This window comes from Meles meles, chromosome 1 (genome assembly GCF_922984935.1).
Source record: "Meles meles chromosome 1, mMelMel3.1 paternal haplotype, whole genome shotgun sequence".
NCBI lineage: Eukaryota > Metazoa > Chordata > Mammalia > Carnivora > Mustelidae > Meles > Meles meles.
The window spans coordinates 164814304-164837384 of NC_060066.1; the positions used below are offsets into that span (position 1 = coordinate 164814304).

Genomic DNA, 23081 nt, shown 5'->3' on the forward strand with positions numbered 1-23081 from the left:
GTCAAAAACAGTTTGCCTAGCTGAGTCCCTCAATAGCTATTTTAACTTGAGGAACAGAATTATTAACAGGTCCTTTGGGGATGCTACATGCGCAACTCCTGGGGGCACCATTCCCATCTTAATCTATCTTAACAGGCCCCTTGAAGTCATTCAAGTGGCAACCCTGCAGGACCCACTCTTCCCACATAATTCCATAAGGGTCAACAAGGTATATCATCAGTTCTTTAGAGTGTGGTGGGTAAGATCGTGTAGAGAGACTGCCACTTCAGTCCTCCCAGGAAAAGAGTGCAAGGTGAAGAGCCCTTAGCATTGCTTCTCATAGTGAAATAGCTCATTTGCCCTAGCTTTGCCCCTGTCAGGCAGTGAGTAAGGTTGATATAACGTTAGGGGACGCTAGAGGTTCACAGGCCTGGGTGGGAATCACTTAAACCCACTTGCTCCTTGAGACTTTTGGAGCTCAATGGAAGTAACTGGAATTCCTTTATGACATTATCTTTTTTTAAAAAATTTTTTTATTTATTTCTTGTTTTTTTATAAACATATAATGTATTTTTATCCCCAGGGGTACAGGTCCGTGAATCACCATGTTTACACACTTCACAGCACTCACCATAGCACATACCCTCCCCAATGTCCATAACGCCCCTCCCCTTCTCCCAACCCCACCTCCCCCCAGCAACCCGCAGTTTGTTTTGTGAGATTAAGAGTCACTTATGGTTTGTCTCCCTCCCAATCCCATCTTGTTTCATTTATTCTTCTCCTATCCCCCTAAACCCCCATGTTGCATCTTCACGTCCTCATATCAGGGAGATCATATGATAGTTGTCTTTCTCCAATTGACTTATTTCACTAAGCATGATACCCTCTAGTTCCATCCATGTTGTCACAAATGGCAAGATTTCATTTCTTTTGATGGCTGCATAGTATTCCACCGTGTATATATACCACATCTTCTTTATTCATTCATCTGTTGATGGACATCTAGGTTCTGTCCATAGTTTGGCTATTGTAGACATTGCTGCTATAAACATTCGGGTGCATGTGCCCCTTCGGACCACTACATTTGTATCTTTAGGGTAAATACCCAGTAGTGCAATTGCTGGGTCATAGGGTAGTTCTATTTTCAACATTTTGGGGAATATCCATGCTGTTTTCCAGAGTGGTTGCACCAGCTTGCATTCCCACCAACAGTGTAGGAGGGGTCCCCTTTCTCCGCATCCTCGCGAGCATCTCTCATTTCCTGATTTGTTAATTTTAGCCATTCTGACTGGTGTGAGGTGCTATCTCATTGTGGTTTTGATTTGTATTTCCCTGATGCCGAGTGACGTGGAGCACTTTTTCATGTGTCTGTTGGCCATCTGGATGTCTTCTTTGCAGAAATGTCTGTTCATGTCCTCTGCCCATTTCTTGATTGGATTATTTGTTCTTTGGGTGTTGAGTTTGCTAAGTTCCTTATAGATTTTGGATACTAGCCCTTTATCTGATATGTCGTTTGCAAATATCTTCTCCCATTCTGTCAGTTGTCTTTTGGTTTTGTTAACTGTTTCCTTTGCTGTGCAAAAGCTTTTGATCTTGATGAAGTCCCAATAGTTCATTTTTGCCCTTGGTTCCCTTTCCTTTGCCGATGTTCCTAGGAAGACGTTGCTGTGGCTGAGGTCGAAGAGGTTGCTGCCTGTGTTCTCCTCAAGGATTTTGATGGATTCGTTTCTCACATTGAGGTCCTTCACCCATTTTGAGTCTATTTTCGTGTGTGGTGTAATGAAGTGGTCCAATTTCATTTTTCTGCATGTGGCTGTCCAATTTTCCCAGCATCATTTATTGAAGAGGCTGTCTTTTTTCCATTGGACATTCTTTCCTGCTTTGTCAAAGATTAGTTGACCATAGAGTTGAGGGTCTATTTCTGGGCTCTCTATTCTGTTCCATTGATCTATGTGTCTGTTTTTGTGCCAGTACCATGCTGTCTTGATGATGACAGCTTTGTAATAGAGCTTGAAGTCCAGAATTGTGATGCCACCAACTTTGGCTTTCTTTCTCAATATTCCTTTGGCTATTTGAGGTCTTTTCTGGTTCCATATAAATTTTAGGATTATTTGTTCCATTTCTTTGAAAAAAATGGATGGTATTTTGATAGGGATGGCATTAAATGTGTAGATTGCTTTAGGTAGCACAGACATTTTCACAATATTTATTCTTCCAATCCAGGTGCATGGAACATTTTTCCATTTCTTTGTGTCTTCCTGAATTTCTTTCATGAGTACTTTATAGTTTTCTGCATATGGATTCTTAGCCTCTTTGGTTAGGTTTATTCCTAGGTATCTTATAGTTTTGTGTGCAATTGTAAATGGGATTGACTCCTTAATTTCTCTTTCTTCTGTCTTGGTGTACAGAAATGCAGCTGATTTCTGTGCATTGATTTTATATCCTGACACTTTACTGAATTCCTGTACAAGTTCTAGCAGTTTTGGAGTGGAGTCTTTTGGGTTTTACACATATAGTATCATATCGTCTGTGAAGAGTGATAGTTTGACTTCTTCTTTGCTGATTTGGATGCCTTTAATTTCTTTTTGTTGTCTGATTGCTGAGGCTAGGACTTCTAGTACTATGTTGAATAGCAGTGGTGATAATGGACATCCCTGCCGTGTTCCTGACCTTAACGGAAAAGCTTTGAGTTTTTCTCCATTGAGAATGATATTTGCGGTGGGTTTTTCATAGATGGCTTTGATAATATTGAGGTATGTGCCCTCTATCCCTACACTTTGAAGAGTTTTGATCAGGAAGGGATGCTGTACTTTGTCAAATGCTTTTTCAGCATCTATTGAGAGTATCATATGGTTCTTGTTCTTTCTTTTATTAATGTGTTGTATCACATTGATTGATTTGCGGATGTTGAACCAACCTTGCAGCCCTGGAATAAATCCCACTTTGTTGTGGTGAATAATCCTTTTAATGTACTATTGAATCCTATTGGATAGTATTTTGGTGAGAATTTTTGCATCTGTGTTCATCAAGGATATTGGTCTGTAGTTCTCTTTTTTGGTGGGATCCTTGTCTGATTTTGGGATCAAGGTGATGCTGGCCTCATAAAATGAGTTTGGAAGTTTTCCTTCCATTTCTACTTTTTGGAACAGTTTCAGGAGAATAGGAATTAGTTCTTTAAATGTTTGGTAGAATTCCCCTGGGAAGCCGTCTGGCCCTGGGCTTTTGTTTGTTTGTTGTTTTGTTTGTTTGTTTGAGATTTTTGATGACTGTTTCAATCTCCTTACTGGTTATGGGGCTGTTCAAGTTTTCTATTTCTTCCTGGTTCAGTTGTGCTAGTTTATATGTCTCTAGGAATGCATCCATTTCTTCCAGATTGTCAAATTTGTTGGCATAGAGTTGCTCATAGTATGTTCTTATAATTGTCTGTATTTCTTTGGTGTTAGTTGTGATCTCTCCTCTTTCATTCATGATTTTATTTATTTGGGTCCTTTCTCTTTTCTTTTTGATGAGTCTGGCCAGGGGTTTATCAATCTTATTGATTCTTTCAAAGAACCAGCTCCTCGTTTCACTGATTTTTTTCTCTTGTTTTTTCGGTTTCTATTTCATTGATTTCTGCTCTGATCTTTATGATTTCTCTTCTCCTGCTGGGTTTAGGGTATCTTTCTTGTTCTTTCTCCAGCTCCTTTAGGTGTAGGGTTAGGTTGTGTACTTGAGACCTTTCTTGTTTCTTGAGAAAGGCTTGTACCGCTATATATTTTCCTCTCAGGACTGCCTTTGCTGTGTCCCACAGATTTTGAACCATTGTGTTTTCATTATCATTTGTTTCCATGAATTTTTTCAATTCTTCTTTAATTTCCTGGTTGACCCATTCATTCTTTAGAAGGATGCTGTTTAGTCTCCATGTATTTGGGTTCTTTCCAGCTTTCCTCTTGTGATTGAGTTCTAGCTTCAGAGCATTGTGGTCTGAAAATATGCAGGGAATGATCCTAATCTTTTGATACCGGTTGAGACCTGATTTAGGACCCAGGCTGTGATCTATTCTGGAGAATGTTCCATGTGCACTAGAGAAGAATGTGTATTCTGTTGCTTTGGGATGAAATGTTCTGAATATATCTGTGATGTCCATCTGGTCCAGTGTGTCATTTAAGGCCTTTATTTCCTTGTTGATCTTTTGCTTGGATGATCTGTCTGTTTCAGTGAGGGGAGTGTTAAAGTCCCCTACTATTATTGTATTATTATTGATGTGCTTCTTTGATTTTTGTTATTAATTGGTTGATATAGTTGGCTGCTCCCACGTTAGGGGCATAGATATTTAAAATTGTTAGATCTTCTTGTTGGACAGACCCTTTGAGTAGGATATAGTGTCCTTCCTCATCTCTTAGTACAGTCTTTGGCTTAAAATCTAATTGATCTGATATAAGGATTGCCACCCCAGCTTTCTTCTGATGCCCAGTAGCATGGTAAATTGTTTTCCACCCCCTCACTTTAAATCTGGAGGTGTCTTTGGGTCTAAAATGAGTTTCTTGTAGGCAACATACTGATGGGTTTTGTTTTTTATCCATTCTGATACCCTGTGTCTTTTGATTGGGGCATTTAGCCCATTAACATCAGGGTATCTATTGAGCGATATGAATTTAGTGCCATTATATTGCCTGTAAGGTGACTGTTACTGTATATTGTCTCTGTACCTTTCTGATCTACTACTTTTAGGCTCTCTCTTTGCTTAGAGGACCCCTTTCAATATTTCCTGTAGAGCTGGTTTGGTGTTTGCAAATTCTTTCAGTTTTTGTTTGTCCTGGAAGCTTTTTATTTCTCCTTCTATTTTCAATGATAGCCTAGCTGCATATAGTATTCTTGGCTGCATGTTTTTCTCATTTAGTGCTCTGAATATATCATGCCAGGTCTTTCTGGCCTGCCAGGTCTCTGTGGATAAGTCTGCTGCCAATCTAATATTTTTACCATTGTATGTTACAGACTTCTTTTCCCGGGCTGCTTTCAGGATTTTCTCTTTGTCACTAAGACTTGTAAATTTTACTATTAAGTGACAGGGTGTGGGCCTATTCTTGTTGATTTTGAGGGGGGTTCTCTGCACCTCCTGGATTTTGATGCTTGTTCCCTTTGCCATATTAGGGAAATTCTCTCCAATAATTCTCTCCAATAGACCTTCTGCTCCCCTCTCTCTTTCTTCTTCTGGAATCCCAATTATTCTAATGTTGTTTCGTCTTATGATGTCACTTATCTCTCGAATTCTCCCCTCATGGTCCAGTAGCTGTTTGTCCCTCTTTTGCTTGGCTTCTTTATTCTCTGTCATTTGGTCTTCTATATCACTAATTCTTTCTTCTGTCTCATTTATCCTAGCAGTGAGAGCCTCCATTTTTGATTGCACCTCATTAATAGCTTTTTTCATTTCAGCTTGGTTAGATTTTAGTTCTTTAATTTCTCCAGAAAGGGCTTTTATATCTCCAGAGCGGGTTTCTCTAATATCTTCCGTGCCTTTTTCGAGCCCGGCTAGAACCTTCAGAATCGTCATTCTGAACTCTAGATCTGACATATTACCAATGTCTGTGTTGATTAGGTCCCTAGCCTTCGGTACTGCCTCTTGTTCTTTTGTTTGTGGTGATTTTTTCCGCCTTGTCATTTTGTCCAGGTAAGAGGATATGAAGGATCAAATAAAATACTAAAAGGGTGGCAAAGACCCCAGAAAAATGCACTGTAACCAAATCAGAAGAGACCCCAAATTGTCGGGGGGAGAAAGGGGATAAAAAGAGGTTCAGAAAAAAAAATTTTTTTTAAATAAAACAAATAAAGAAAAAATATAAAAAAGAAAGAAAAAAATATATAAAAAAAGAAACAATATATATTTTAGATAAACTAGTCAAAAACATTAAAAAAGAAAAGGGTAAAAGTTTTAAAGAATTTAGCAGAAGAAGAAAAAAGAAAGAAAAAAAATTGAAAAAAGAAAAAAAAATTGAATTAACCGCAAGACTAAAGAATCATGGGGAGAAAGCCATGAGTTCCATGCTTTGCTTTCTCCTCCTCTGGAATTCTGCTGCTGTCCTAGGTATTGAACCTGCTTTCCTTGATAGATGAACTTGGTCCTGGCTGGATATTTTGTTGATCTTCTGGGGGAGGGGCCTGTTGTAGTGATTCTCAAGTGTCTTTGTCCGAGGCGGAATTGCACCGCCCTTACCGGGGGCCAGACTAAGTAATCTGCTTGGGTTCGCTTTTGGGAGCTTTTGTTCCCTGAACGCTTTCCATAGAGTTCCAGAGGACAGGAATGAAAATGGCGGCCTCCCAGTCTCCGGCCTGGAGGAGCCGAGAGCCCGGGGCCCCACTCCTCAGTGTGCCCCCAGAGAACAGCACCCAATCACTCCCGTATCCCCAGCCTCGAGCCGCACTCCGAGCTCACCCATCCTGCGACCGGTTCAAGGTAACCCCGAGCTGAGAGTTCAGTCCTCGGCTCTGTCTCTGTAGCCGGCTTCTCCGTTCTAATACCTGCGAGCTCTGTGACACTCCGACACCCCCGATCCTTCTGTGACCCTGCGGGACCTGGGGCCACACTGACCCTGTGTGGGCTTCACCCCGGTTTAGCCTCTGGAGCAATGTCCCTCAGTGGAACAGACTTTAAAAGTCCTGATTTTGTGCTCCATTGCTCCGCCGCTTGCCAGGAGCCGGCCCCTCCCCCCACGGTCTATCTTCCCGTCGTTTTGGATTCACTTCTCCGCCAGTCCTACCTTTCAGAAAGTGGTTGATTTTCTGTTTCTAGAATTGCTCTTCTTCTCTTCGATCTCCCGTTGGATTTGTAGGTGTTTGCAATGTTTAGATAAGCTATCGAGCTGATCTGCTACCTGATGTAGTCTCAGCCTGCTACTTCTCCACCATCTTGACTCCTCCCCGACATTATCTTTTAAACTGAGGTTCAGGTACTATGCAAGTAAGGCCTCTGACAGGTAATTCTTCATTGAAATACATGATAATAAGGGAAAACTTTTAAAGAAGAAAGATCACCCGCAATTCCATTTTCCTCACATAAGTTTTAGGTTTTGCATAAATGCTGTTTCTCCCTTCCTTGCTTGCATACCTCATATATTTTACTTGGATGAAACATATTGTACATATTCATTGTGTATGAAAATTTAACATATCATGTTAGTCTTATTTTTAATAGTACAGAAATGTTAATGGATAACACTGATATGGTTTTGAAAGCATTTAAATAAAATTTCTGACTTCTTTTCATAAAATCAATAGTATAGATTTGTGGTCTCTGAAACAGTAGTCACTAGCCAGCCACACATGAGCATCTGAAATGTGACTAGTCCGAAATGAGATGTGCTGCAAGTTTAAAGTACACACTGGGTTTTGAAAAAAAGCATAAAAAAAGCTCATGAATAATTTTTATTGATGATACTTGAAATGATAGTACTTTGGATATATTAATTAAAATATATTATTAGGGGCACCAGGGTGGCTCAGTGGGTTAAAGCCTCTGCCTTCGGCTCAGGTCATGATCTCAGGTCCTGGGATCGAGCCCCACATCAGGCTCTCTCCCTGCCTCTCTGCCTACTTGTGATCTCTGTTTGTCAGATAAATAAATTAAAAAAATATATATATATAAAAAATTAAATTTCTCTTGTTTCTTTTTACTTCTTTCACTGTGGCTACTGGAAAATTTTAAATTACATATGTGACTGACATTTTATATCATACTGCACTGATATAGATTATATACAGCTATGAGATCATAAAATTGGAAAAGACACTAAAACTAGAACAATAAGGGAATGGTTAAATCATCTTTGGTATGTTTACTAGGTACAGTATTATACAGCCTTGAAAATTATAAACCTATGGGTGATGTGGCCAAAAAATATATATGTAATATTATATTTAGGAAAGTATGATACAAAGTTATAGAAATTGTTTCCAAAAAAACCTAAGAATTTTTCCTGTACGCTAATATGCTAACTAGTGATATGTTCAGGAAGTAAGATTATAAATGAAGTTTTCTTTGTTTTCAAATTTAAAAGAATACCTTTATAATCTTTATCACACTGAAATTTATTTATTTGTTTATTTTTTTAAAGATTTTATTTATTTATTTGACACAGAGAGATAGATCACAAGTAGGCAAAGAGGCAGTCAGAGACAGGGGGAACCTGGCTCCCCACTGAACAGAGAGCCTGATGTGGGGCTCAGTCCCAGGACCCCAAGATCATGACCTGAGCCGAAGGCAGAGGCTTAACCCATGAGCCACCCAGGCACCCCCATACTGAAATTTATTAAGCCATAAATCTTATTTTTTATTAAAAAAAAAATCACTGGGTAACACTGACTCATAGACTTAGATCAAGATAAATAAGGAGAGTGGTAAAATTAGGGTTCTCAGAGTGGTACTGTGGAGAAAAGAGCAAGCCAGTTAATTCCATTTCACATCCTCTCCCCCTGTTCAGTGGGAATGAAAGAAAACAAAAACCCCAAGGGCAGGATGACTGATAACATATGGTGTGTTTATAAAGGGATGAAAGAATGAAGGAAGAACATTTACATCTTTTGCCACTTTGTAAAGAAAAGGATTAGAAAACTGAATCTAAGATCTTTTAAAAAGAATTAAAGGTGTGAAAATGACTTACTGTGTTTAAATGCTTGATCTTGGTAATTTTTTTTTCATTCATAGATTCATGGATTTGCTAGCTAAAGTTGAGAAATCATCAGAAGAAATCATGGAAATAATGCAAAACTTAAGCAGTATACAGGTTAGCTTTTTTTTTTTTTTCTTTTGAGGCATATAATTTTTCGTATATCCGTTACCCCATTTGAAAAAGGAAAATAGGAAAGAAGCCCCAGCTTGGAGAATTCAATCCAGAAATGAATTTGCAGGGAATATGTCTAATTTCCGTTCCATGGGAATTTTTCTTATAGGAATGTGGATTAACCGTAATATTTAAGTATTATGTGACTTTTTCACATTTTAAAGCTTGCAGTACTTGACCTGCCAGAAAAAATTAAATATCCCACCACAGAGTTTAAGGTTTTCAGATGAAAGAAACCATAAACTGTATTTTCACTAGACTTGTCAGTAATATTATATTTGTAGAGAACTTAACTCATTTAAGATGTCTTTTTTTTTAGGCTTTGGAGGGCAGTAGAGAGCTTGAAAATCTTCTTGGTATCTCACATGCATCATATTTCGTACAAAGAGAAATGCAGAAAACGAAAGAACTAAGTAAGAAAAATTCATGAGTTTTCAATGGTATCTCTCCATTCCTTATTTGTAAATGTAAATATATATGCTCATGTTTTCAGTTTTAGAGATAAACCTAATTTTCCCAAATTTAAATCTGATAGACTTTTTTATATATGGCATTACTGAACATGTAATGGAAATATTATTTAGAGAATAAGAAGCCATATATATATCTTTTGCCCGGATATGTTACTTTAGGGATTCTTGTTGAATATGAAGGAAAAGAATATGCCTTGAAAACTGATAACCAGACTTTTAAAAAATCTGGTGCTCATTCTTTAAATATAGGATATAATAAGGTATTGCATTTTGTACTTGATACCTGTATATATTACTTCAAATTATTTTTTTCTCATGAAGTTATCCCAGGATGAGAAATTATTCATATGCCATGCTAATTCTTAACATGAGTTCTGTTGTTGTTGTTGTTGTTTGGTTTTGGGGTTTTTGTTTTTTAGTGATAAAAGTAACAGAACAAAAACTGTTTGAAAAGAAGAGTTCAGGACTTCCCAACAAAGGTAAAGAACTGTGTTTTCATTTATATAAAAAAATCCTTTCATCTCATTTCATCATCGAAAATCAGTCATCATGGGTCCTTTTTTAGTGTGATCTTTTTAAAAGATCATAAATCTCATTTGCAAACCTTATACTGAATTTGACAGACCATGTCTGATAAGATAACTTCCCTGATGATTAAACTTTTAAAATAACTTTTGAAATAAAATTTTCAGTGTAAGATTTAAATTTTGTCTTTTTATTAAAAGTTCTTGAGAATATAGACAAATAGGGAGAACAATGCATTAATATATAGCAACTTTTAATGGTGAATTAGGATTACACAGAGCATAAAAAGTTACTTTGTAACCAGTGTTCTGAAGACTTTCAGATCATTAATGATGTTTATCTATTGTGAACTCATGTGCCTGTGAGCATTTCGCAGTATGGGAAACTAAATTAGCTGGTTTTCCCATAACACATGCACATCCATACCTCGGTAAAGCAAAATGATCATGGACTATAAACTACTAAAACCTGTAGACCAACTTAAGAGAGATCATTTTAGTATTACTGACATGAATGCCATTTTGCAATCATTGCAAGTGGAGGTAGACCTTTAAACAGGTAGCCATGTTTTAGTCTACCATTTTTGAGTTACCAATGACTACCATTTATAGTAATGGACCAGTAATTACTATGTACTAGGATCAGTGAGCAGATCTTTGTAGCAACTCTGCAAGATATTATCATTGTCATTATAGATAAGGAACAAAGACAAAAAATGTTAAGTAACTTGCCCAAAGACACTACTACTTAAGTGTCAGAGCGGAGATTGCAACTAAAGACCAGTCTAACCTCAAATAGTTTTTCTCATTGCTCTGTGTTCCCTCTTCCTACAACAAATGAAATCCTCTAGTCATCCCAGTATTTAGATTCAAACATATGAGGCATAACTGAAACCACTTCAGCCAGTGTAGTATATTAGACTGTATTAAGGATCTTTTACAAGCCAGTAATGAGTTTGCACTGGAAAGTGCTGGGATTCCCTGTTACTTCCAAAGGCCACCTGGGTAATGCAGGGCACTAGCCCTGGCAGGATTCCTCCAAGGCTCATATGGGAAGAGAGCTGAGCAGGTTTCCTGAGCCATTCAGTAGAGCAGCTAACTTTCACTGTGATCCCAAGAATTTAAGACTATGAAGTTAACTTTTAGGAAAGGCTTAAGATCTCTTCTATACTGTGAAACTGGCTTATAATGTGCAGCTGGGTTTCAGTGGTTTCAGTCTCTTTTAACTTGACAAGTTTTAGAGGATCATAAGGGGAAATTAAAATGTTTACTATTTCCAAAGCAGAGGAAATCTTTCTTCTATAAATTACGTGCCGGTGGTATGAATTTTTTTCAGTCTGTAATTTTCTAGAATTGACTAGAATTAAGCTTTACAGAGTTGGCTTTCACTAAATTTTGAGAAATGAGGAAGGGAAAATTGTAGAATAAATAAGTGAATTGTCACTTTAACAATGAGAAAAAATTTTCCAAAAGTATTGTTGCCTTCCCTAAATATTTATAAAGATGTTGAAGTTATATTCCATGTGTTAAAAATTATCTCCCTTCAGTTACCTAGTACATACCAATCCTTTGTGTGTTTATGTATAACCAGCCTCAAAACTATTTTCTAGTATTTTAGGCATTGAAACTGACTAGCCCATTACCACGTTTTCCCTAAGGACTGTTTGTTCATGCATAAAGGAGATTCCTATGATTAAATCATGTTTTAAAATGTCTAAGTAGCACTGATTATTTGTTGTGGTTTAAATGAAAACTGAGGGGCACCTGGGTGGCTTAGTTGGTTGGGCAGCTGCCTTTGGCTCAGGTCATGGTTCCAGAGTCTTGGGATCAAGCCCCACATCCTGCTCCCTGCTCAGCAGAGAGCCTGCTTCTCTCTCTCCCACTGACTGCCGCTGTGCTTACTTGTGCTATCTCTCTGCCAAATAAATAAAATCTTTGAAAAAAAAATTTGAATGAAAACAATTTAGATAAATAAAATGTATCATAGCTATAAAAATATATACTAGAATATACGTCATCTTCCATTTCTGTATCTTGGCAAGAGCTGCATTAGCTTTTATATTTCCTGACGTGTTCAGATCTTCATTCGCTTTTCAACTAATTTTTTTTTTAAGATTTGTTTATTCGACAGACAGAGATCACAAGTAGGCAGAGAGGCAGGCAGAGAGAGGGGGAAGCAGGCTCCCCGCGGAGCAGAGAGCCTGATGTGGGGCTTGATCCGAGGACCCTGGGATCATGACCTGAGCTGAAGGCAGAGGCTTTAACCCACTGAGCCACCCAGGCACCCCTTTTCAACTAATTTTTTTAAAGTACTGTTGCCTGAAAAATCTTTTGAAGCTTACTTCCTTTATAACTTAAGTTTGAGTGTTTTTCTGAGTGTTTTCCCCTCTTCTCTCTCTGGTTCATAATATATTTTTTTATTTTGGTGGTTTTGTTTTGTTTCTGATTAAAGATGATGCACAGCAACACATTTATACACAAATAATTTTTTTTGCTGAGTTCATAACTTTCAACCTTTTTTATTATACACTCATTTTACAAGGACTTTGCTAGTATTTTTGACATCTCAAACTAATTTGCTTTATGTGTTCCTTATTTGGGGATCCAACCTTCAGCTTTTTTTTTTTTTTTTTTTTTTTTAAAGATTTTATTTATTTATTTGACACACAGAGAGAGATCACAAGTAGGCAGAGAGGCAGGCAGAGAGAGAGAGGAGGAAGCAGGCTTCCTGCTGAGCAGAGAGCCCGATGTGGGGATCGATCCCAGGACCCTGAGATCATGACCTGAGCCGAAGGCAGCGGCTTAACCCACTGAGCCACCCAGGCGCCCCAACCTTCAGCTTTTTATAGAAATTTCTCCTTTACTTCTTTCTTTTACTATGCTATTATCCAGAATTGTTTAAAATTTAAAATGTTTGGGAAATCTTTTTAATATTAGAAATTATATAATATAAAATAACTCCCATAATATGTATGAGATTTGTTTTATTAGGTACTTAATGAAAATAACAAATTACTTGTTTCATGATTAAAACAATGTTCTTCAGATTCTCATAAAATTTTCCTGGAATAGTTAAATTAGACAGTATCAGGAAAATTCCAACATTTATGCTGTTGCTGCCTCTTCATGTCGGTCCTCTAGTTCTATTTATTTTTCCATGTCACTGCTAGCTTGTTTTAGCATCATTTGCAGTGTTTATTACCGGCAGAGCAGTATAACTGTGAAAATAACATGCTAGTGTTTTAAATAAATAGACATCTGACACACATTCTTAAGCTTTTATGTAACATTCAGGGGAAATTAAAATGTATACAATAACATGAAAAGGTACACTGAGATTTCAGTTTTAAAAAAAGAATTGGACATCACAAATCAGGGAATTCTTTGATAGAGTATATGAATAAAAGAGGCTCTCCCCTGCTAAATACAAATTTCTTTAACAAAGGAAGGCTTTTTCTCTTTTTTCAGTTACTTAGGAAGTAAGCCTAACTTCACTTTCCTTAATAATATTGGCTTTATGACTCTTAGAAAAATAATGAGATGAAAGGTCCTTTTTCTGTTAGATTTAGATGTGAATTTTCATAATTATTCTTAATTTGTTATGCTGAAGATTTAAAACATGACCATTCAATGGGTTGATACAGATGGAATGTCACATTATCATCACATGGTTAGGCATGAAATTTATTTACTTTACATAATCAACCTCTACTTAAGACAACTTGATACAAATATTCCTAAATCAATAGATGGCATTATATAGTACTTAGTATTTTCGTTTTTTTCTGGAAATATTAAAAAATACCATCATTGTTTGTCTATGACCAGTACTTCCAGTAAACAAAATGTTTTTGAAAAGAATGTAAGCAAATTGTAGAACAGTTGCCAAGATATGCAATCTAGACACTTAGCTTTAGTCCAAAACATATTTTATCTGTTTTGAGAATAATTGTGTAGGTTGGAGTATGCATATTTGAAATGAAATGTAACCATCTGAACTTTACATTGTTCAAAAAAGTTGATTGTCTCAGCTGTTTGTAATACAAAATATTTCATAATTTCTTGCTGTGGCCTTCAGAAGGAAAGCACAAACTGTAACATTTCTGTTTTCTTTAGCTACCTTACTGTCTTACATTGTAAAATACATCTGGGTCATAGGATTTTAAGTTTTCAAATTCTTGGACTACAGGACAAATTTTAAACTCTTTCTGTTCTAAGACTATAAAATAGTTTGATATTGCCTTTTCATTCTAACCACCCACGGAAGTATTTTTTAACTTAAAAATTTGTTGTTCTTTCCCCCACTCAATCTTGAAAAAGTATTTATCATATTGGCCAAATAATTTTACTCCCTAGAAAACTACTACCCTTTTTGTTTTGTTTTTTTGTTTGTTTGTTTGTTTGTTTTTTAAGATTTTTATTTATTTATTTGACAGACAGAGATCACAAGTAAGCAGAGAGGCAGGCAGAGAGAGAGGAGGAAGCAGGCTCCCCGCAGAGCAGAGAGCCCGACGCGGGGCTCAATCCCAGGACCCCAGGATCACGACCCGAGCCGAAGGCAGAGGCCCCAACCCACCGAGCCACCCAGGCGCCCCCCCCCTTTTTGTTTTTTATATCTTAACATTAAACAGTATCGTTTTTTAAATACTTGTTTTAAAAGCACTGAACTTTGAAGTCTAGACATGATGAGTTTTAGAAGGAACAACAAAAATTCCTTCCTGTGCTTTAATGTTCTTGGTTTATCTGGAGATTAAAAAAAAAAAAAAAAGGAGATACTAGTTTTGGTGACCGAGATCTGCATTAATGTACAACTATACTCCTTAGCTCTTTCTCAGAATACACCTACCATGCATGTTGTACATGGTTCATACCTTTCCTATTAATAATGTTAATGCCCTTGTCTTACACTATTCATCACTGTTTGGGGGATATATTTTGACTGCTTACTTGAGATTTGTCTAGGATTTAAGAAAAAACAAACTGATCTTTTACTTTTCAAAGCCTTTTAAATAATTTCTTCCACAATTTGAATTTTTGTATACCTCTCTAGAAGTATGATCATTTTTATCTTTTAAATAATCAGTTTAAAAAATTAAACCATAGATTTGAACTCACTTAATAGCAATTATGTGTTTAAGAGGTGTAAATAACTTGCTATCAGACATTACGAATATCCAGGTGCTCTGTATGTGCTGATGACAACAAAATTGAAACGAAAGACTGTAATAATTCTGACTGGTTTTCTCTGCAGAAGATATTGATTATTTGTGTGTGGTGAGAGAGTTGGAAAATTCAATTAAAGGAGTTGTGCAAAGGTTTCATAAATTTTCCTTCTACAGCATGTACACAGACATTGTTGCGTATTAAATCAATGCAGCACTTCACAATATATTTTCTTTGAAACATAAAAATAAATAACATTTAAACAGTTCTGCTTACTACAGAAACAAATTTTATTTTCTGTGAAGCATTTAGTCATGTGCTATCACTGACTCATACACATTTGCCAGCTGTAACAAATTTTATAGACGTTTTCTCCAGAGACATATCTCACATACTATGAATTTTTAAATGAGCAAATGGTGAAGAAGGGATGTCAGCAATATAAAAATTGATCAGTTAAAAGATAAAAGCATAAGTAAAGAGATTTGTATGGTAGTCTTAATAGGTTTTATTAAATAAAAATACTATAAAAAGACAGTAATGAACAGACTGAAGACTAACCATTCTTGAGGTGGAGAAAAATTATTCTGGCACATTTAGTAGAAATTGGTTTTATGTCACCTGACAGGTGAACATTTTTTTTCTCCATTTTAACTCTTAGAGTAGTCAGAAAAGCTCCTCAGAAAAGAGTTATAAATTTTCTAAGTGGTTTATGTATTAAACACATATATAAAATAATATAGCAGGTATTTATGGTGTCATATAGCTAATTATATAGTTAAAAGCAGGACTTCTGTAAAAAGTATTAGGTGATTTTTCCTCCAGCTCAGACCTCATACAGGAGGAAAGGCATTTGAATGCTTATGTTCCCACCACGTGACTTCAGCCCTCTGGAATCTCTCTTTGTGAACTCCAGGCCTCTCTACTGCTTCTCTTTCTACCTTGATTGCTCTTTCTTCCATCTCTGTCTAATAAATTCCTGCTCATTCTTTAAGGTCAGCCTCAGATGTCACATCTTCTGTGTAACTTTCCCCACCTTGCCTAGGTAAAGCTAAATTGCTTCTTCTGGCCTTCTACAACACTTGTCTAAATGTTTATAAATGTATTATACTGTAGTATTGTAGTGTATTGTAACTGTCCCGTTACAGGGCTCCTGGGCTCCTCCTTGGCAAACAAACAAAGCTCGTATCTCTGTATTATAGCCCCAGAGCCTAGTATATAACCTGATAGAAGGCCCACAATGCATGTTCAATGAATGAGTAAAAATAAATGTCACTCTAAGAATTTTTTGAAGGAATTTAAATATTTTCAAATACTTATAAATCATGATCTCCTTTGAGGCACCTCGGTGACTTCAGTGGTTTAGGTTGCTGCCTTTAGCTCGGGTCATGATCTCAGAGTCCTGGGATTGAGCCCAGCATTGGGCTCTCTGCTCGGCAGGGAGCCTGCTCGCCACCCCCCCCGCCCTGCGCCACACTGCCTGCCTCTCTGCCCACTTGTGATCTCTCTCTCTGTCAAATAAATAAATAAAATTAAAAAAAAAAAATCTTGATCTCCTTACATGCCTCATCCATTTAATATTTACTGAATGCCTATGATGAACCAGGCCCTTTTCTAGCACTGGGGATACAGTAGAGAACAAGGTAAATATAGATAGTCCTGCCCTCAGGATTGTAGAATCTGTCACAAAAGACAAATAATTTTAACAAAGCATAAGCATACATTATAATAATAGGTTTTTTGGCACTTTTTACCCTAAATTCTTAAAGGTACATTCTGAAAGAGAATTGGGCAAATTGGTAAGATGTTGAAATGAGAATTTATAACCCCAAAGCTATTTGTAATGTAAAATAAAACTTTAGGTTCTTTAATTTCATTTGATTCAGCATTTATTCTACATCATATACTGTGACAACTTATTGAACTGTTTTCTGAAAAAAAAATATTTTTTTTCTTATAGGATTATATCGCCTTGACAGCTATGAATTCCTTAAGGGCATTGTAAACTAAGGTAGGGTTTTACCATTCTAATTAAGGTTGGCCTTGTTAAATTTCACTGTTTTGTCAGATGGAAACATTTTATTTATATTATCAGATTTGATACTGTCTATGAAGAAAATAAGGACATGAGCTTTGGAGGTGTTTTTGAAATTATATTTAATCTATTTTTATAAATAATAGGAAAATCTGACAAGATGTGTGAATGAGAGGCTGGTTAAAAAGAACTGTAGAGCTCATCGCCTAGCTTTAAAAGTGAAAAAGCACATATATTTAGGTGAGTGTATAGAGGGCTCTTAATTTAGCACCTTTAGTATAAATAACTAATTAGGTACTGACAGGTGGGTTATAGTTGCTGTAGGACACATGTAACTGAATGAGATACAACAAGTCTATGAATTTGGAAATTTGCTGAATTAAGTAAATAATTATATATTAATTAGTTGTGTCTTTCTTCAAAACAGTTCCCTGTAGATTCAGCAATATAAGTAAAAATGATAAATTTATAACATATTAGCTAGAAGCAGTATGAGTCATAATGTAATATTAGTATCTAATGTGCCGTAACTGAAGGTTTGCATTAAGAACTAGCCTATCCCAGACTTAGTGGCATCTATTAAGATGCCAATTAAGATTCTTCGAAGCTAACCACATGTTGACTGCTATCTCTTAGAAACAAATTAAGGCAAAATAAATTCTATACTGAAAACACATTTCTTTGGAAATGGTATTTCAAATGATTAGTATTAGCTTCCTAACTAACAGTTTTAAAAATATTTGCAAAGCATCTTATGTACAAAATTCTGTCACTTTTCATTCATTATAAAGTTTATTCTGTTGTACACAACAAATAATAGTTTATAATAATAACTGACACTTACTAAGCACTGCCAGTGTGCCAGGTACTACTGCAGGCACTTTATACAGATTCCACTCAACCTTTTCAACATGTATGTGATTACAGTTATTGTCTTTATTTTATAGGTGAGGAAACTGAGGCACTAAGAGGTTAATAACCTTGTCCTAGAATTACCTCAGAAACAGAGCCAGGAGGCTAACCGGAGCCTTTGCTTTGCTCACTCACAATAGTAAACTATGATTGTCAGGCTTCACTGCCAGTCAAAGGTTTTAGTTCCTATGAAATAGTAGGATCTAATATATATACATATACACATGTACTCGTCATAGGGTTAAACATTTTGTGGAAAATTTCTGGTCCATTGCAGTCCACAGACAACTATTAGATGGGTATCATAAACACATAGTTACTGTTGTACATCTGGCTAATAACATACACATTTAGTATATGATGGTCTCATTTGTGAACTTTGGGGAACTTAGAGTACTGAGAATAGCTTTGTGTTCCTGGATTCTAATAAAAATTAGAATGTTAGGGGTGTTATTCTGAGTCCTTAATATGAGTCATGCTTACAAAAAACTTGCAGGAATGAAGGTTGACCCACCACTCAGCTTCCCTTTTTGTGGAAAGCGGTAGAGAGAAATAACAATGAAATGAAATTGGATTAAACCTTTGAGGCATTTCTCTGGGTTCATTTGACTGTGTTTTCTTATTTTGGGCACTTTCTTCATGATCTCACCCATTCCTTGACTTTAGTTCTTACCTTAGTGGATTTTATAGTTTCCAAATCGATTTGACCTTCTTCCTGAGCTATAAACCCACAATCTCAGCTGCCATATATTGTCCCCCAAGTACAATGATTTCATCATCCCCTCCCCCCATATTCTAACTCATTCTACTTTTGTAGGGATTACATTCATCCAGTGATAAGGCTTACAACCTCAAAATTCTGTCCCTTTTTTTGTGCCCACATGTGCAATTGCTGCCAGGTCAGATCCCTTCTAAAAATGTTTACCTCTCCCTTCCATGCCCCCTGCACTCCATGACCTCTCATCCAGATTATCCTCCCCACTGTAACCTGCCTCTGCCAGTTGGTCCTTTTTCCCTACAGCCTATCCTGCTACTGGACAAATTATGCTTAAGAAGATATCACTCTACCATATTCACAGTAAAATCCAAATTTATACTAACATTCAGAACTCTTCCTAATGTGACCACAGCTTACCTTGTCCTTGGTCCTTAGTCTCTCCAGATTATATACCATTCTCCAGACACATTCCTCAGAGAGAAACTTTCTCATTCCCTTATCTTTGTTCTTGTCTTTCCTCTGCTTGACATGTTTTCCCCCATCATTGTAAAAAATTTATCCATCTTTCAAAACCTGCTTATAACTCACCTTGCTTCTTCAGATCCTTCTGTTCCATGTTCTCTCATTGTTCCTTTTTTGTGCATTTGTCATGGCTGTCCAACTGGTAAGACTAAGGGAGGGTATTAAACTCTGATTTTGTCCTGTGCTCTAGAAACCTCTGATAGGCACAGTACTCCTAATACCATTGTGGCCAACTTCCCCATCTATGTCAGTTCCTGTCCTCTCTCACACTTAAGTGATTATTCCTCCTGACCTTTATTGTTCATGGGGGAGAAATACACCAGATTCACTCCCAGAGCCTTTAACAAGCAAAGCCATTATAAAATAATGTTAGAATAAGAGAGAGTGTGAGTAAGAGAGGCGGCAACCTGCAAGCCACAGACAGGACAAAGACCAGCAAAGGACTGGAGGGAGCATGGTAGGCTAATATTAACAGGGGATACTGCAGGAGATACTGGGGTAATATATCTAGAAACAACTGGATAAATAACTTGGTTAACAAAAGTGTGAGGCTTAGTATAAATATAGCACTTGCATTATGCCAACCTTTTAAACCTAGTGATCAAGCTAAAGATCCAAGATTTATATTCTATACATGAAATGATAATAAGGCAAGCTATGATAAGCAATACAAGTTCAGACCCCTCTTCTTTCTAGGATTCTGGGCAATAACAAGCACAAAAAAGGATGAATCCATTTAGGATCAAAGTGTCAACTTGATTAGTGGAGAAATTGGTAACTTCCAACATGGCAGGCCCTCTGGCAGAAGCTTAGGGTAACTAATGTGGAGTGGGCCTCAGGCAGAAGTGGAACCTTCTCTCTCCCACACTGAGTCTAAATCTTGAACCCTGTGAATCTCAATCTTGAATCCGAGGAGAAAGCTGGATCTTTGAAATAAACTCCATGTCCACATGACATTGATCACAGTATTTATTTTTGGTGGATCCTGAATTTGGCGTTAGAATCTTTCTCAACACACTTCTAGCAGCCCTGATCAGTTGATGAAACTCCTTTGCATGGTCTGGCATTATAACAGAGGAGAGGATTTGGATTACACCAGCTCTGTTATCTACTTAGCTCTGTGGCCTTAACAAGGCACTTGGTTCCCCTAAACTTTAATTATAAAATGGGACTGATATTTACCTTGTGGGATTGTACAAAAGGAGCTTATCTAGCACCTCCCCCATAGTAACTAATGATAGTCTTACTTTCCTGTATAATATTGTCATTAGGTCTGATAACTGTGTATCAGTAACCTATAGGGATATTAGGTGAACACCAGAGTGCTTAAAATCTTCTACAGGAATTCAGAGCAGACTCAAATTGGCAAGCACTGGTGGTTGGCAAGTTGGCAACCTACCTTCTTCTAGGACAAGAATATATGTGGACTCTCATGAATAGGGAAATATAGGAGCCTACCATGCATTACTTCTTAATAGCTGCCAATGTAAGCATGGAAGGGGTATTTCAGGAGTGAAATGTCCATGTACCCTATGGGAAATATGCCATCATTTGCCAATGGCTGAAGGCTTCCTCTCACAGAGGTCCTAAACAAAACGGCAAGAACTTCTGCCACCACTAGGAGGCCCCAGAGGGACATACTCTGAATAGGAATGCCAGTAAATACGGTCTCTTTTTTGGGGGGGCAGCTGTTGGCGGAAACACCTGCTGAAAGGCCCTGAAGGCTTATAGACAAAAAGCCATATAGATTTTGGTGTTTTTAGCAAGTAGATCATGTAGGAGTTTTAGAAATATTTGAGAACTATCTCACGATCCATCTTCATATAAAGAGTGTGGTGTCTGAGTAAGCCCTATTGACAATTCTCTGTGAAGGTGAATCTCGTTAGAAGACTCAAAAATAAGCAAATGAGAGATTACCAGTATCTAAACGAGGTGCCAGATTACCTGGTAAATGGGTGTTTAAATCATTTAAGTAGTCTATGAGATGCATGTTAATGTGGAATCTAATTCTTGATTTAATAATCATCTTTTATATCCTACAGGCATTTAAAAGAAATGCACTTACTATGAACACCAACTTCTGCATCTGCCTGATCATATTTAAAGGAACAGAAGAAATGTTTGTAATTAATCTGCCCAGTAAATACCAGATCATAGCACTAGGCAGGTGCAGGTCTAGATAAAATTTCTTGCAGCTAATTTAAACTTTCTACACACACCAGTAGATAATCTCAATGTAAATAATACATTTCTTCTTGACCCTTTAATGTAAGCCAACATGTACAAGAGGATTTTAACTTCTATTCTCTATCACATACACTTCTGTATACTTTTAGCATTTGTGGATAGGGTTTTTTTTGTTTTGTTTTGTTTTTTTGTAGTTGATTGTGGATAGATTTTTAAAGCATTTATGAAGATGGCACTTTAATAAAACTATGTTTTAAAACTCAGATTAAATTTAATGGCAAGTGGAATTAGGTATCACTTTCCCATGTAAAGCCCCAAATGCGTATTAGATTCTTTTTAAACTTTAAAATTTTTTCTCGAAGTTTATTCTGTAGCCACAATCTCAGGGGTGAGTTTTTATCCTCTAAGTTATTTCTACACTTATACCGAAGAACTATTTTCCAAGTTTTAAAATTTTCACACCTCCTTTTATAAAACTGTGTAATGTATTTTTCAGTACAAGTTGTTCTTAAACTGAACTGCAGACTCTACTGAATTTAAAGAAAAGATCTTTTTTATGGGGCATGTAATCACCTGCAAATTATTTTGAAGCATTAATTTCAATTTCTGTTTTTCTGTGGTGTTATTTTGTGTCATCCTCGTACTATCACAAAATAAAGGGGAAGTAGGAATCACAGGATGTGTTATAAATTGATAACTTTTTTTTTTAAGAACTCCGTATTTTTCTTTGATCATTTCTACAGGGAAAAAAAATGCTACTCCCTTGGTACTTGCCCTAAGTCTTGACAAAATTTGTACATTATTATATCATGTAAATAAAAATACTATATGAAAATCTGAAACAAAATTTAAGTTTGAAAATAACTGATCTTCCATTTAGAGAAATTTCAGATTTACCTCTTAAAATGAAAATGAGTTTTTAAAAACTATTAAATGACATGGATAGTAAATAGTAACCCAAGTAACTATTAAACCTAATTCCCTTCAGTAATGATTTTATTGGTACTATTTAAATAAGATTTTAAAGATAATCAGTCTGCTAAATATTAAGAACATTTTGTGATACAGTCCTTCTAATAGGACATTACCTAAGTATACCAAAAAGGATAATTCCTTTGTGTTCTAGCATTGTAAACTAGCCTTAGGATATAAGCCAAAGCATATAAAGAAACTTATATTAGTCAGGAAATAAAGGGTTAAGAAGTAGATTGGTTGCATATGTAATGCAAGTTATGTAGGTATGTGCTTAATGCTATTAAGTCAGTTACTGTATGTTTGACCTCCATACACTAAGCTTTTGCCTTTCAGAACAGCTGGGTCTGCTAAGAATCATTTCCCAATTCTCTTCATTGTAGATCAGATGACTCTCGCTTTATCACCCTTGGAGGCCACATGAAGGACAAAGCAGAAAGATCCACAGACAAAACTAATGTTTATATGGGGGGAGGGGGGCGCGTCATGGAGGAAGGCGGGGGATACACTTGGCCCTGATCTTCCAATGAACATAACAGAAGAGAGACCAATTGAGACTTGAAACCCTGTGTTACTCCAACCATTATTTAGTTACATCCTATCCATCTTTTACTCCTTCTATTGAACAGAGAGGCTCCTTTGGCTGCCTTGACTTTTGTAAATGTTTCACTCACTTAGTTGTGGTTTATCATTTGGACAGAATGCTACATCTGGGATTTTTCTCCCCTCCTTAACGCTCAAGGGAAAATGGCTTCTGTATGCTTCATATTTGATACATGAACA

The 23081-nt window shown here is 36.6% G+C and overlaps 1 protein-coding gene across 1 annotated transcript in view; it reads left to right on the forward strand.

The window, feature by feature from the left end:
• The window catches only part of LOC123926642 (integrin subunit beta 3 binding protein), a 74916-nt gene extending 52743 nt beyond the window's left edge, over positions 1 to 22173 (forward strand). The window contains exons 5-9 of the mRNA XM_045980587.1: positions 8657 to 8735; positions 9112 to 9205; positions 9685 to 9744; positions 16913 to 16963; positions 21182 to 22173. Of these exons, the coding sequence (XP_045836543.1) occupies positions 8657 to 8735; positions 9112 to 9205; positions 9685 to 9744; positions 16913 to 16962 (283 nt within the window). The 3' untranslated portion in view covers position 16963; positions 21182 to 22173. The remainder of the gene's footprint in view (positions 1 to 8656; positions 8736 to 9111; positions 9206 to 9684; positions 9745 to 16912; positions 16964 to 21181) is intronic.
• The last annotated feature ends 908 nt before the right edge of the window (positions 22174 to 23081 follow it).